The sequence below is a fragment of the Lonchura striata genome, chromosome 11 (assembly GCF_050655825.1).
Source record: "Lonchura striata isolate lonStrDom1 chromosome 11, ASM5065582v1, whole genome shotgun sequence".
Taxonomy (NCBI): Eukaryota; Metazoa; Chordata; class Aves; order Passeriformes; family Estrildidae; genus Lonchura; species Lonchura striata.
The window spans coordinates 17,239,346-17,253,589 of NC_140713.1; the positions used below are offsets into that span (position 1 = coordinate 17,239,346).

At 53.9% G+C, this 14,244-nt stretch overlaps 2 protein-coding genes across 2 annotated transcripts; both read left to right on the forward strand.

The window, feature by feature from the left end:
- Nucleotides 1-8,022: 8,022 nt before the first annotated feature.
- Nucleotides 8,023-9,607, forward strand: LOC110473024 (metallothionein-1). Its single transcript, XM_021535255.4, has 3 exons — nt 8,023-8,374; nt 8,706-8,771; nt 9,341-9,607. The coding sequence occupies exons 1-3, from the start codon at nt 8,344-8,346 to the stop codon at nt 9,433-9,435; spliced, it is 192 nt and encodes a 63-aa protein (XP_021390930.1). The 5' UTR covers nt 8,023-8,343; the 3' UTR covers nt 9,436-9,607.
- A 3,391-nt stretch (nt 9,608-12,998) lies between these two features.
- Nucleotides 12,999-14,202, forward strand: LOC144247035 (metallothionein-2). Its single transcript, XM_077786224.2, has 3 exons — nt 12,999-13,269; nt 13,359-13,424; nt 13,958-14,202. The coding sequence occupies exons 1-3, from the start codon at nt 13,239-13,241 to the stop codon at nt 14,050-14,052; spliced, it is 192 nt and encodes a 63-aa protein (XP_077642350.1). The 5' UTR covers nt 12,999-13,238; the 3' UTR covers nt 14,053-14,202.
- The last annotated feature ends 42 nt before the right edge of the window (nt 14,203-14,244 follow it).

Genomic DNA, 14,244 nt, shown 5'->3' on the forward strand with positions numbered 1-14,244 from the left:
CGGGGCAATGGGGGAGATGGGACCGGGGCAATGGGGAGATGGGACCGGGGAAATGGGGAGATGGGACCGGGGGCAATGGGGGAGATGGGACCAGGGGCAATGGGGGAGATGGGACCAGGGCAATGGGGAGATGGGACCGGGTCTGAGGGGGAGATGGGGCAGGACTGGAGGCCAGTTGCAAAGGACTGGAGGAGGCGGAGGATGCAACTGCAGATACTACTGTGCATCTAGGAGAGCTGGGGTGTGGGATTAGGGGGCCAGGAGGGCAATTGCAGAGGTCAGAAGAGCTGAGAGGCACTTTGAGATACTGGGGGTGGTTAGGGGAGGTGGGGGTGAGTTGGATGTATGGAATTAAGGGATGCATTTGTAGAGGTCAGGAGAACTGAGAGAGTAACTGGAGATACTGGGGTAACCAGGGACAGGAGGATAGAGGCAATTGCTCCCCTGGGCAGCTGCAGTAGCCTCCAACACCCACATTGCCATCTCAGTTCCAGCTTCTCTGCAGGGTCAACACCCCTCTGGGGCCAAGGCCTGTCCTCTCTCTGTCCCCAGTACCCTCACTTCACCTTTTGCTGCCTGCCAGCTGCCACACACACCCTTACTCACACCTTGCCAGTTGGAGATCTCAGTTGGAGATACTGAGATCTCCAAGCCAGTAAAACCCAACCTAGAGTTACAGTGTCCCATGAAGCCAAAAGCACAGCCTCAGAACATCATTACTGCTGCTTTGTGGAATTGTGCCCTGATCCTACAGAATCCAGCCACTGGGGCACTGGGAGGAGGTTGGAGATGAGGGAAACAGAGGGCAAACCCTCACAGAGCCACAGTGTAAACACTGATGCTGGTCCCCCTCCTGAAGTGGATTTTGGTATACAGACCCTCATGGATCTCCCTGCAGTGCTCACTCCCTGTCCAGCCACAGGCTGGATAGAGAAACCCTGACTCAAGGTTATGACTTTAGAAATTCTTAAATTATTTTAGGTCTCAGCAATATTTTAACATGATAACCCTCATGTGTGCTGTAAATAGATGGTGCTCTCTGACAGTGCCTGAATCCATCACATGCACTGGGGTATTATCACCTCCATCCCAGCAAGAAGCAGGTTTGGAAGAGGATGCACTGGAAAAACGGTTCTTCCTTTCCTGCAAAGGCCACTGGTTTGAGGCACAGATCCATTTATTTCTAGGAGAGCTGGCAGACACATCCCAGTTGGCATTTCCTTGTGCGTTGGCCGAGCCCTGGCCGGCAGCAGCATCCCTGCCCCGCATGCGAAGGAGGGCTCTAAAAAGCAGCACTGAAGCAGGGATCATGCGATTCTGAATGTGACGACCTCCTTTTTCTCTCCTTTAGATTGTTTTTACCAAGGTTCTCTGGCACTTCTATCAATGTGCCATTATACTTGTGGATAACAAGGCAGCAACCACATGCAGCATATTAAGAAGGGTGTTTTTTCCCCTCTGTGGCTGTTTGGGGTGAGCGTGGGTGTCAGTGCCAGCCGTGCTGTGGGTCTCCCTCCCTCATGCTGGTTTGGGTAGCAGAGCACAAAGCCAAAGCGCTGGCGTGAGCTCAGGCACGCAATAGGGTGTTGCTATAGGCCAGCAAACACTGCTGTCCTCACAGAGAAAATCCCAGAATTCTAGAATAGTTTGGCTTGGAAAGGACATTAAAGATCATCCAGTTCCAACCCCTGTGCTCTGGGTGGGCACAAAATCCTCAGCTTCTCTCCTAGAAGTGCTGAGCATTGCTCTGCCAGGCTCTTCAAACACAACCAAGAAAATGGGGGGAAAACTGAGCTTAGAGACCTTTTTAAGCTGGTAAAATTGTAAATAGATGGAAATTTCAACTTCTTGCTAAATATGTATGATTTGAGCTGCAAATATTATTTTGAATCACTAATTATTGGGTTTGGCACGTCTGCAACACAATTAAATTACAGCTGCCACTTTGAATCAGCTGGCTCTGAAATTCTTAATATTGAAATCATGGCTTTTAACACTAATTTCCCTTCGTTTGAAAGCCCATCATCTATAAAATTAAATTAAATTTATTTATTTTATAAATAAAATAATAAAACATAATAAAATTTATTTATATCAAAGGTACAGCATCCAGTCCTGAGTCCTGAGCAGTGCTCAGGACAGGAGTCCTTCACTTTTGCAACCTTTACAAGGGGGGAAAGCCCATAAAATCCTCACTAAACCCGTGGGTTTCACTGCTGCACAGACAGGGGCTGCTTTGCAGCCAGGATTAGTGTAACTGTAGTTGAGGGATTATTCAGCTTCTTCACTAGAACACAGGTCTTAAAATCCAGCAAGAAATCATCACCATCCTCCTTCCTGGCTACTCTGCACAGGCTTGACAAGGCAATGCTCTGTGACCAGTGTTTGCTGTTTTCTAGCTCCTACTAACTATAATTGTTATACTATAATCATTTAATATAATATTGTTTGAGCCACTATGATTTAATATAATACATATTATATAATAAAATACCGTATAGTAAATTAGATATAGATATAGATTAGGATTATATAATCAAACAGGCTTGGCATGGGTTGCTGGCTTTCCAGGCAGGTTGCATGGAGAAGCTGGACCTGACAGCACAACAGGTATGAATATTGTCACACACCCAGAAGCTGTTTCTTTGAAAAGACTTCAAATGTAACCAAAAATTCACTATGCTTTAATCTGCCTGGCAGAGGAACAGTGAGGAGTGCTCAGATACTGAGTTTGGAAAAATGCTGGCAAATATAACTACCCCCACCATTTAAAGAGGGGGCTAATATGGCTGGAGGGAGTGGGGAGAGATGAGCAATAATATCTGCACACTTAAGTACTCCTTAAAATGAAGAATGAGATGAAGAATGAGCCTGTCTGCAGGGGCTTTTCTCTTTCACCATCCCAGGTTTGCTGCCCCAGCTGGAGCAGCATTTCTCCCCCCATCCCATACCCATTCCTGGTATGGGAGACACTTTTAGATGGGGATGTAAAGATCTGTTGTGCCAGATCCTGTGTCTACAACTAGGCTGTTCTTGGGGGAGGCAGGATCTGGCACAGCAGCTGTGTGAATAATTCCCAAGATAGACAACAAGGATCTCTGGATCTCAGGAGCCAGGTTTAAAGACATCAAGGAAAATATCACATCCTTTTATTTCACACCTTTATACTGAGGGGGCCGATGTTTTCTTTGCAAGCTCAGGCAAGTGTGTACTTGACATCCCAGGGAATTAGTCATCCCCTCTACTCTTGGCTTCTAATTAGCAACTAAAGGGGAATACAATAATTAAATATGCCCAAGGTAACGATACTTGGAAACTTTGGGTCACGTTTCAGCCAGGGAAGGCGGTGAGTAGTTGAAGCAGGTGAGTTTGAAGTCTGTGGGAACCTGAAAGACACAAAAGGGAAGGAAAGATGTAAGGAAAAAAACAAAACCAAAGAAAAAAAAAGAAAATCCAAAGTGTACACTGGGAAAGCATTAGATTGGTGAATTAAAATGATGCCTAGAGTTAAGGTGATGCTTAAAGCCTGTCATGTGGTTGCCAGCAGTGTTGAGCAAAGTGGGGGACACCTGGCAAACCCCTTTCCCAGAAGAATATGCAGGGATGCTGGGCAGCCCCTGACCCACTGTTTTTCTGCTTTCACAGGAGTGGGACAAGGTAAATTCAAGCATTTTTATTTCCCAGCCAAAGCTTGGTTGGTCCTCATCCCCTTCCTTCCCTTGGGGACTGCAATTCAACCCTCGTTAGACCTCGAAGTAATTCCCATTAACATTTATGAGAATTTCATGATCAAAAGAAGAATCAGCCCTTTCATCTTCCAGACATGCCCCAACACACATCACCTGGCCCCAAAAGCCTATCCTGCCAGGCAGGAGCTCCCACCTTGTGCTGGGGTCTCTCAGAATGCACGCCCCAAAACTGGTGGGAACTTTGCAAGGTCAGTTTACTCTCCTGGACCCAGTTCATGGCATCAATTCAGCATTTCTTCCTTTCCCTTCTTCCTAAAAATCAGTATTTAGCAAATCCCCACCCTCTCCACACTGCTTTTTCAAGGAGAAGGTAATATTGATAGCTCCACTGCAGATAAGAAATAAGGGCCAAGCCCTTGCCTGGAGCCATAGGATGAGCCGGCAGCTGAGCCCGACTCATAATCCTGGCCTTGGGAGTCCCAGCCCTAGCGCAGCCGGCTGGGTCACAAGGCGGTTCCCAAAGAGCCCACATCAAAGAGTGCTGCCGGCTTGTGAAAGCGTCCCAGGATTGCACGCCGTGCAATTCCTGCTTCATGGAAATCTGCCCGTCCCCTTCCCACTGCCAGCAGGCCCTCGCTGAAGGTGCCTTTCTATGGTTACAGACATGATGTGGGCCATCAAGTCCCCAAGAAGAGCATTTCCTCAGGAAAATGGGACATGCCACATCTTTGCTGATGGCTGATATTGGAGAAGAACTAGCCGGGATGTATTTTCCCAAAGCTGCCATCAATGTTCAGGCAGGGAAGCAGGCATCTTCCCAGGAAGGTGCAAAGAGGGAGAACAAACAATGAGCTTAGCTAATGTCTGCCACTGAGAGCAGAACAAGTCTTCGCTCCCAATTTTCTGGGAAAAAGAAAGAAGTCTCCACAGCCTGAGGTCACCCCACTGATCCGGTTTCACTCCCAAATGTTTCCAAGGCTTTGCCTGTGAACATGGGGAGTGGTTGAGAATGGCTTCCCAGGGCAGACAAGGGGTGATTCACCTTCCTCCTCTGCCAAAGGGCTGGCAAGCACCAGCAAAATAAAACTACGTCAGCACCTATTTCCCATGTTTCAAACACTTGTTTATCATCACCAAACAATAACCTGAGATTCGGATCAAAGCTGAACTTGCTTTCTAAGCAGCAATCACTCCTAGGGCTTCCTGCTGGCTTTCAGCACTTGCATGTGCTGGATGCTTGCTGGGTGCTAAAATATTTCTTTTTCTCCATTCGGGTTTAAAAGACTGATCCCAGGTGGGCTGTGGTTCCCTGTACCTCTGAGCCCTGAGCCCGCTGAGCCCTGGCTTTTCTGCCCAGAGACCAATACAAAGGGGCAGCTGGAGCAGGCATAGCTGAGCTGCCCTTGCTGCTGCTGCAGGGTCAGGGCCACTCCTGGGTACCCTGCATCAGCATCCTGCCTGGCAAGCAACAGGCAATGGTGAGGAGCAGGGCACCCCCAGGGACTGTCCCCCAGGGTGTCAGTGCTGTGCCCACACAGGGTTCATAGTTCTGTGCATCCCTGCCCACAGTCTGTACACTGAACCATGGTGCTTTGCCAGCAGAGCCCCCCGGCTGCCTGGGATCTTGTATCTGGGTGAAAGAGGGGTCACTGAACACATCACTGCTCCAGAGGGGATGATGAGTCCAGAGCAAGTGCTTCAGGGGACACGTGCCACGAGAGAGGGACTTGTAGTAGTCTGCAGGGTCCCCAGAAGGCGATGCGCTGGGTGGCTGCACCACGGGCAGCTGGAGGCTGATGCTGACCCATTATGCACCTCGGCGTGCCCACAGGTGACTGGAGCCACGCGTCCTTCAGCAGAGAACCAGGACAGACCCATGCCAGCTCATCTCCACGGGAGCTGGCTGCTGTGCCTCCCTCCTCACCTGCCTGGCACCAGCCTTGAGTCACTGCCAGTCACCGGCACCAGCCCTGACACCGTCCTGTGGCTTTCAGCAATCAGCTGGAGACACCCGAGGTGTCACAGGAACAGGCACCTCCGTCACACTGTCCTGAAAGCTGTCAGCTTCCTCCTTTCTAGGGAGCCCTGTCCCTGGCATGCCCATGGTGATGCTCAGCCATCACCATCCTCCCAGTGAGCATCATCTCTGGCTCTGCCTGGAGCACGGGAGCCTCATGCTGACTCACCCGTGTTAATCCACCCGGCAATCTTGGGGTAATTGCCACGGACGTGCCTGGGGACAGAGCCAGGAATCCCACGCAGAGTACATGAGAGCCAAGGGGTACAGCTCTGGTATGGCAAGGGCGGGTGAATAAATTCTGTGCAGGGATACTGCTTGTTTTGCTTGGCTCTGGGGAGCAGCATCAGACCCATTTAAATGATGGAGAACCCCCAGGAAAATGGAGGGCAGGGGCCAGAAGGCAAACTGAAGCTGGCAAGACCTTGTCAAGGGGGTATTTAAACAGCAGGAAGGTGTCTCTAGCTCATCATTTTCACCCCAATCACAGGTTGCTTCTGGAGGTGGTCTGATTGGTGTGTGTCTGCCTGACAACCCACTATTCCAGTCTAATCCCAAATTAATTATAGAATGTAACCGAAATCAATTACAGAATAGACCAAGAGCAATGTAAGATCTGCTAGAGTCCTGACTCTCAGTCCAACATCACCTGGAAGATGATTTTTCTTCCTTTGTGCAGAAAGAGAGGAAAGAAACTAAAAAGGGCTGGGGTCTGACAGATGCTGGAGAGCCTTTCTTGCACCCTGCACTTTTCATGGCAGAGATTGTTCTCTTCCCTTTGTGTGGATTCCACCTTCCTCCCCCTAGGCTAGATGAGAGGGACCATTTTGGAGAAGCCATATGTCCCTGTATCCCTGAGCCACCACCAGCTGGGGATAGGGCCAATTTTTACCTGGGTGGCTTAGGGTCCCAGGCAGTGCAGGGGATGCAACAGTGATATTGCTGTTCACCATTAATCCATCACAACACAGCAGAAAGCATTTCCTTCAGCATATTACTGTACTACAGGAATGCTTGATTACTTCAACTAAGGATCAGAGCAAATGCAAGATCCCAAGGAGATGTTGCCCTTCTGTCGTGGCACCAACATAGTACAGGGGAACATAGCCAGGGTGGCAGGTGACCATTTACACATGTATTTCCCATGTTTGTGCTTCCCTGCTCCCACAGGAGCAATAACATTCTTGGCACGTGCCTGGTGCCTGGCATTGTCCCCTGCCATCACACCCCAGTGCATCAGCAGCAGTGTGACATTGACACAACCACAGAGCTGGCATGTCAGGGCACTGACAAGTTGCTCCAGGGTAGAGGAGTTGAGGAAGGGGCCCATTGGCTCTGCCTTTCTTAGGCTCTTCCATACAGATTTCCCACACTGGCCTGGAGAGGCTGGAGGAGACGCTGAGTCGGGGTGCTGGCAATGCTCCCCATCAGGTCACCCAACAAGCTCCCAACAAGTCCAGACAGCTGAGTGGTAAAAATACTCCCCATGCCGCTGTTTCGGCTGGATTAGCATCGACAAACTGCCTCAGCCAGGTACCTCAGGCAAAAGCCCAGCTGGAATAAAACCCCAAGGCAAAGGAATCTCAGAGCAAGGGGCAGCTGGAATGGGGTATCACTGACACCAAGGAGTACATGGAAACAAAGGAATGAGGAGGAAGGATGCTCCATGGTTGACAATGCCTCCTGCACATGAAGTAGACTGTCCCCACACCAAAAATCTCAGCAAGCATCCTTTTTTTGTGCCTTCCCCCTGAAATGCTCACTGAGCTTTCGAGTGGGTGGGTAAAACCCGCTGGAGGAGTTGACCAGGGTGATGGCAGCTTGCCTGCCACCCTCCTCCCCTGCACACCCAGTTAATGGCACACGGAAATTAATTCAGAAGAGTGGGATGGAGCACTGCAGCCGGGAAGGAGACAGGGCCCCGAGGTGCCATGCATGGCGCCAAGGGGACGTGGGTGCCACTGTCCTGGGGCACTGGGAGGGAGGGCATGGCAGGCTCTGGCCAGGCCAGTCCAGCTTGTTGCTGCTCCTGCTTGTAGGAAGGGTGTAGGAACCAGAGGACAGGGTGTCAAGCAGGGACTGAATCCCTGTCACCTCATGGTGCCAGCTCCCCATCACCCCACTGCGCTAGCTCTGAGAAGAGGGGACTGAAATTTCCTAGCCAGTGGTGGCACTTCCTGGATTAATGTATACCCCAAATTAGATTAGCAGATTGATTTTGGCATCAATCAATCAATAGCTGGACTGTGGAGGCTCCCTGGGTGCAGCTCCTCAGCCCCCAGCCCCGTCGAGAGCAGCAACACTCCTGAGACAGGTGTAATCTGTGTGATGAGATCTGGCCGTTCTCTGCACCCATTCAGCATCTCAGCAGAGAGGGGTGGTCACCCCGAGAGCCCTCAGCAGCCCGGGGAGGGGGCGCGGGGCGATGCGGAGCCGCAGGTCACGCCGCGCCGCCCGGGCAGTGAATCAGCAGCGCCCGGGGCAGGAGCCGGGCTGAGCCGTGCGCACGCTGCAGGGGCGGAGGTTTTGCACTCGCTCCCGTCTGGCCAAGGATAAATAGGAGGCGGCTGCGAGTCCTGCCAAAGCTTCTTCCCGTCGCCCAACGCGTCCGACAGCAGGCACCCAGCCCAGCCAGGCATGGACTCTCAGGATTGTCCTTGTGCCACAGGTAAGGCAGCGTTTCCTTCCATCCCCGGGGGCAGCGGGAGCCCCAGCATCCCAGCGGGAACACCGACACTCCCGCCCGCCGGCCTCCTCCGCCATTCCCGATGTTCTCTCGTACGGGCTGGGCCAGCAGCTGAAGTCCTCTCCCAGCACTGCAGTGTCACACTGGGAGCATCTCACTGGAAAGCGGCTGGGAATGCCGTGACGCCCCTCTGAGCGAGGCTGAAGCATCAGTGGATGCTCAGAGGGCAGGCAGTGCTGTTCCCCGCGGATCTCTGAGATCTCCTCCCACCACCTCTTCTCAACCTCTTTTTCTCCTTTTCTCCATGTTTTAGGTGGCACCTGCACCTGCGGGGACAACTGTAAATGCAAAAACTGCAAATGCACATCGTGCAAAAAAGGTAAGAGGGATTCCTGAGCCCCCCCGGATGGGGAGTAGAAACACTGGGGGGATTTTCACTACATATCCGTGTATGCACTGAATCAAATCAGTCTTAGCATTGCCCGTGGGAAGTTTTCACATAAGGTTTTCCCCCCCACAAAGGAGCACAGTGTGAATCCCACCCCCTCTCCGGGCAATACAAGTCACTCAGTGCCATCTAAACCTGAGCATTCCCCTCAACAGCACTTCAGGCTCAGCACAAGGGGATGCTGAGGAGGAAACTGGCACTGGGATTTCTTCTGGGTGCTCCTGATGCTGTCACCCACAGCAGAGCCATGTGCCATGAGTTTGCAAAGAGAGGGACTGGGGAATCCTAGTGACCCCCCGGGAGTACCACACTCTCCCCAAAACTCTCCAGTGCCAGTCCTGGCTGCACAAACACCCTGGAAGACATTGCCAAGAATGAAGATGCTTCTAAAAGGAACAACATGAATACATGGGAGGTCTCCAAAACAGCAAAACCCCACCCCAAGCTCCAGCCTGAGGCTTTCCAAGAATGTCCTCAATTTTTTTTTGTCTCTCCCACAGGCTGCTGCTCCTGCTGCCCAGCTGGATGTGCCAAGTGTGCACAGGGCTGTGTCTGCAAGGGGCCCCCCTCCGCCAAGTGCAGCTGCTGCAAATAGGGGACCCCTGGCTGCACATCTGGGGGCGATGCACATCTGGGGGGGCCAAAGAAGAATAACCTTATTGTGTATGTTAGTTGTCTTTTTTTATATTTGTGTTCAGATTTCTTTAGTGTTTGCCACTTTGACATGTAATAAGCTACCTAAATAAAGTGATATGTATATAAAGGTCCATGAGGAACTTGGCCCTTCTGTTGGGTGCAGCAGTTTCCCAGGGGAGCGGGAGGGCAGTGCATGTGGGAGGTCATGGCAAAGAGCCTGTGTCTTATTTTTGCTCCTGTCTTCTAGTCTTGGCTCTGCTCTCCCTACCAGTAGTTCTGACTCTTGTTTTAACACTTTCCCTACACAATAATGGATTTTTCCCCTACCACCACCCTCTTCTTACCCAGGGGCAAATCCCATGCTGTCTCCTCCAACCAGAGATCCTCGGGGCTAATGAGCAGCTCGTTATTACAAGCTTTCACTGTAATAACCACCCCAGCCCTGCCCATTTCCAAGGGGAATATTTCCACGGCAGGCAGAAAAACAGGTTTAATTTTCCTCCTGGCAGTTTAGTTGAACTGGCAGGAAGAACCACATTGCTTATGCCCCTGCCACCTCTGCCAGTCTAGCTGGGTGCTCCTGGAGAGCCTCAGGTGACCTGATTCCCCACCATGGGGTGCAGTGCACACTGCACTGGGGTGTGATCCCCACAACAGGGTGCACTGCATGCAGTAGGGTTCAGTGCCCGTGATGGGACGTGATGGCCAAACCAGAGTGTGATGCCCATTGTGGTTTGCAATGCTCATACCAAGATTCCAGTGATGGGATGTGATGGGGTGCAATGCCTGTGATGGGGCAGAATGCCCACAATGGGAGGGGATGCCTATGCCAGGGTGCAAAGCCAGCAGTGGGATGTGATGCCCACAATGCCCGTATCAGGGTGTGATGCTCACTCTGCCCAAGCACAGCCATGCTGCTGCCTGTTTGCTGCACCCCAGGTGCCCCGTGCCACCCTGCTGCTTCCCAGGAACATGGCAGGTTCTGTCTGTCCATGCATTCCTCAAATGCAGCTGCTCATAGCCACTTTTTAAATTAAAAACCTTTCCTGACCCACCCAATGACCACCACCAGGACTCAGATAGGGATTTGGCACAGCCTACAGCACAGCATCTGTGCCCACAGGCTGCTCAGGGTGCCAATCCCTAGGGGATATCTCTTTGCTCCAGGAGGGCTCCTCCCTCAGGGTATCCCCTTAGATGTCACCATCACCCCACCCTTCTGACAGATGCAAAGGCTGCTAATGAGATTTATCACCAAACATCTGGTTTAACTAGCTAAGCTCATAGAATTGGTCTGGCTTTGCTGGCCCGTGTGGGTTTGCACTGGTTCTGCCCCATGACTCTGTGTTGTACCCATCCCTGTGCCCCATGGCAGTATGATGGAGAGCAGCTGTCAGATCCTGCCCCTGCCATCAGGGGAAGTGGTGGGGGGAGAGTGGGAGGTGGGCACACAGAGGTTCCAGCATCCCAACTCTGAGCCCTGAGACATGTGCTGGGCAGCTGCAGCTCTGCTGCTCACTTTACGACTGCTATAGAATCAGAGTTGGACATGGCACTCCTCTCATGTGGGAACAGACTTGGGTTTAACTACTCCGTGCCCTGGGAAATTGGAATACCAACCATAATACAGAAGACCCCTCCAAGCTCTCCTCTCACCATTGATATCTGGCACAGCCTTTCAGCAATCCCTTGGCTCAGGGGATACTCATTCATTCCTCCCCGTTCTGCTTGCAGGATGACCTCACTGTTTAGTGGAAATGCTCAGATTGGGAAATCAGGCTCTCTTCCCATCACAGCTCCGCATAAAGTTCTGTGGGGGTGCTGTGCTGCCTTTTCCTGCTCATAGCGATGTGGGCCCAGGACAATGTGTCCCAGGATTCAGCACAGCCCCTCCATGTATGATATGCAGGATTCCCAGCAACCTGGGAATTCCCCTGCTTTGGCCCTGCACAGTCATCTTTCACCTTTGGAATGGCTCCGTGCAGGGGTGCATGATCCCATTTTGGGTGGTCGGGGCTCTCTTTTCCTCGACCACGGGTGCAGCAGAACCCGCCCTGCTGGAGGGGGGCCCGCGGGGGCGGCACATTCCCGAAGCACTGTCCGGGAGGGAGACAAGTTAATTCACAGCCCGTGTTTATGTGCAGTGACACCACACGTGCTCGGTTATTCCACCTCGCCTCCTTCCCGCTCAGCCAGTGGCGTGTGCAATGCCTGCTGGCTTCACCTCACTGCTGCTGGCAAACGCTGCCAGGAAAAAAACAACCCCGTGCTCTTGCAAACAAGCACGAGCCGTTCCCTGGCACAACCACCTGGGTCACTGAACCTCTCCTGGTCCTAGAGCCCGCTGGCTCCACGGGAATGGACCCATCTACAGCACCAGCTCTGAACCCAGGCTTGCCCCATCTGCGACACCACAAAGGGCAGGGGGTGCAGGGACGGGGACAGCCTGGCCCTGGTCCATAACTGTTATCCATGCTGGATGTTGAACTGGCCACGGGCACATGCGAGGTAATGGAAGCCCGTTGGCACATAAATCCTGTGACGAGGTGGAAAACTCACAGGGATGAGAAAGTGATCCCCAGCAGCTCCTTGCTGGCAATGCCAAGCTACCACACTGCATCCCCATGTTCACCCAAAGGAAGTGCATGAAACTCTGTCAAGGGATGTTTAGATTGGGTATTAAGAAAATATTCTTTAACCAGAAGGTAGTCGGGCCCTGGAACAGACTCCCCAAGGAAGTGGTCACTGTACCAAGCCAGGCTTAGGAAGTTTTTGGACAACACACTCGGGGACATGGTGTGCTTTTGGAGTTGTCCTGTGCAGGTTCAGGAGCTGTACACGATGATCCTTGTGGATTTCTTCCAACTCAGGGGGTTCTATGACTCACCCCTCCCGGGAGGCCATCTGAGCACTCTAGCCCCATGGGGACTGCCCAGGACCATCCCACTCTCCGGTGGGGTGCTGAAACAGTCTCATTCATCCTCAGAGACAGCCCCGTGCACCCCACAGCCACCCCTGAGGTGGGGGGCACCGCTGTACCACAGTGCTGGACACATGGGGCAGTGCCACGGGGCTGTCCCAAGCGTGCAGGACCCAGCGGCAGTGCCGTGCCAGCGCTGCTACCCCCACACCCACAGTCCAGCGCCTCGGCGCTCCGGAGCGCAGCACCCTGCCGGGGAGGGGGTGCAGGAGGGACACAGCGGGCTGGGAGCTGGGGCAGGCCCGTGACCCCGGGTCAGCACGGCACGGCACAGCACGGCCCCGCGGCGGGCACAGCCTCGGGGTGGGCACGGCTCCGCGGTGAGCACCGTCCCCCGTCAGCACGGCCCCGGGGTAGGGCACGGCCCCCGGCGAGCACAGCATGGCCCCGGGGTGCGCACTGCCCCGGGGTGCGCACTGCCCCGGGGTGAGCACGGCCCCGGGGTGAGCACGGCACAGCACCGCCCCCGGTGAGCACGGCCCGAGGGCGAGCCCAGCCCCGGGTGAGCACGGCCCCCGGTTAGCACGGCACGGCACCGCCCCCGGTGAGCACGGCCCCGGGGTGAGCACGGCCCCGGGGTGAGCACGGCACGGCACGGCACCGCCCCCGGTGAGCACGGCCCGGTGCCGCGGCCCCGCCGCACCGTGCGCAGCGCCAGCACCGCCCCGTGTCCTGCCCCATAAATAGCGGGCGACCGGGGCCGGTCTGCACCGCTGTCAGCCCCGCCGGACCGAGCCGAACGGAGCCGAGCTAGATTGAACTGAGCCGAGCCGAGCCGAGCCATGGACCCCCAGGACTGCACGTGTGCCGCCGGTAAGTGTCCCATCCCGTCCCGGCTGATCCCGCCTAACTCCGGCTGCCTGACTCCTGGCTGATCCCGCTCTCCTGCCCTCGCTCTCCAGGTGACTCCTGCTCCTGCGCCGGGTCCTGCAAGTGCAAGAACTGCCGCTGCCGGAGCTGCCGCAAGAGTGAGTGGGGGCTCAGGGCGGGGAGACCCGGCCTTGTTTTTGGAGGGAGCTGCCACTGCCCTGTGGAACATCCATGGGCACCTCTCTGCTCCATTGGGAGCCTTATGCTGTGAGACTCCCTGGGCACCTCGCTGCTCCTTAGGGAAATCCCTCCTTGCCCTGTGGGACTCCATGGACACCTTCCTGTTCCACAAGGGAGCTCTTTCTTGCCCTGTAGGACCCAATGGGGACCTCCCAACTCTTACCCTGTAGGCAACCCCTCTTGCCTGTCAGACCGTGTATGGAGACCCCATCACTCCCTCTCTTGTCCTGTAGAACCCTCATGGGATCCTTCCCTTTTCCCCGGCCCATTGCAACACACCCCCTCTGGGGGGCTGCCACCACTGTGTAGGACTCTCATGGAGAGCTCCAGCCCACTGGGATCATCAGCCCTGCTCATGCAGAGGAGTTGTTTCCCACTTTCCATCGGGTCCCCCTGCCTCACAGAGCCCCAGTCCCTTCCACCTACCTCCTAACTCTTGTGTCCTCCCCAGGTTGCTGCTCCTGCTGCCCCGCAAGCTGCAGCAACTGTGCCAAGGGCTGCGTGTGCAAGGAGCCGACCAGCAGCAAGTGCAGCTGCTGCCACTGAGCCGCTCACCTCTGCCTGTAAATAGTCGGCACGCTTCAGGGATGGGGGGTGGGGGGCACAAAAAAGCCTTTTTTTTTGTTTTTGTTTTTCTTGTTTTGTATTTTCTGTACCAGTGGTAAAACTGGATGGAAATAAAGGAGTTTTTCTGGAGGTACGAGTGCTGCTGTGGGGATGGGTTGGAGGCTGAGCATT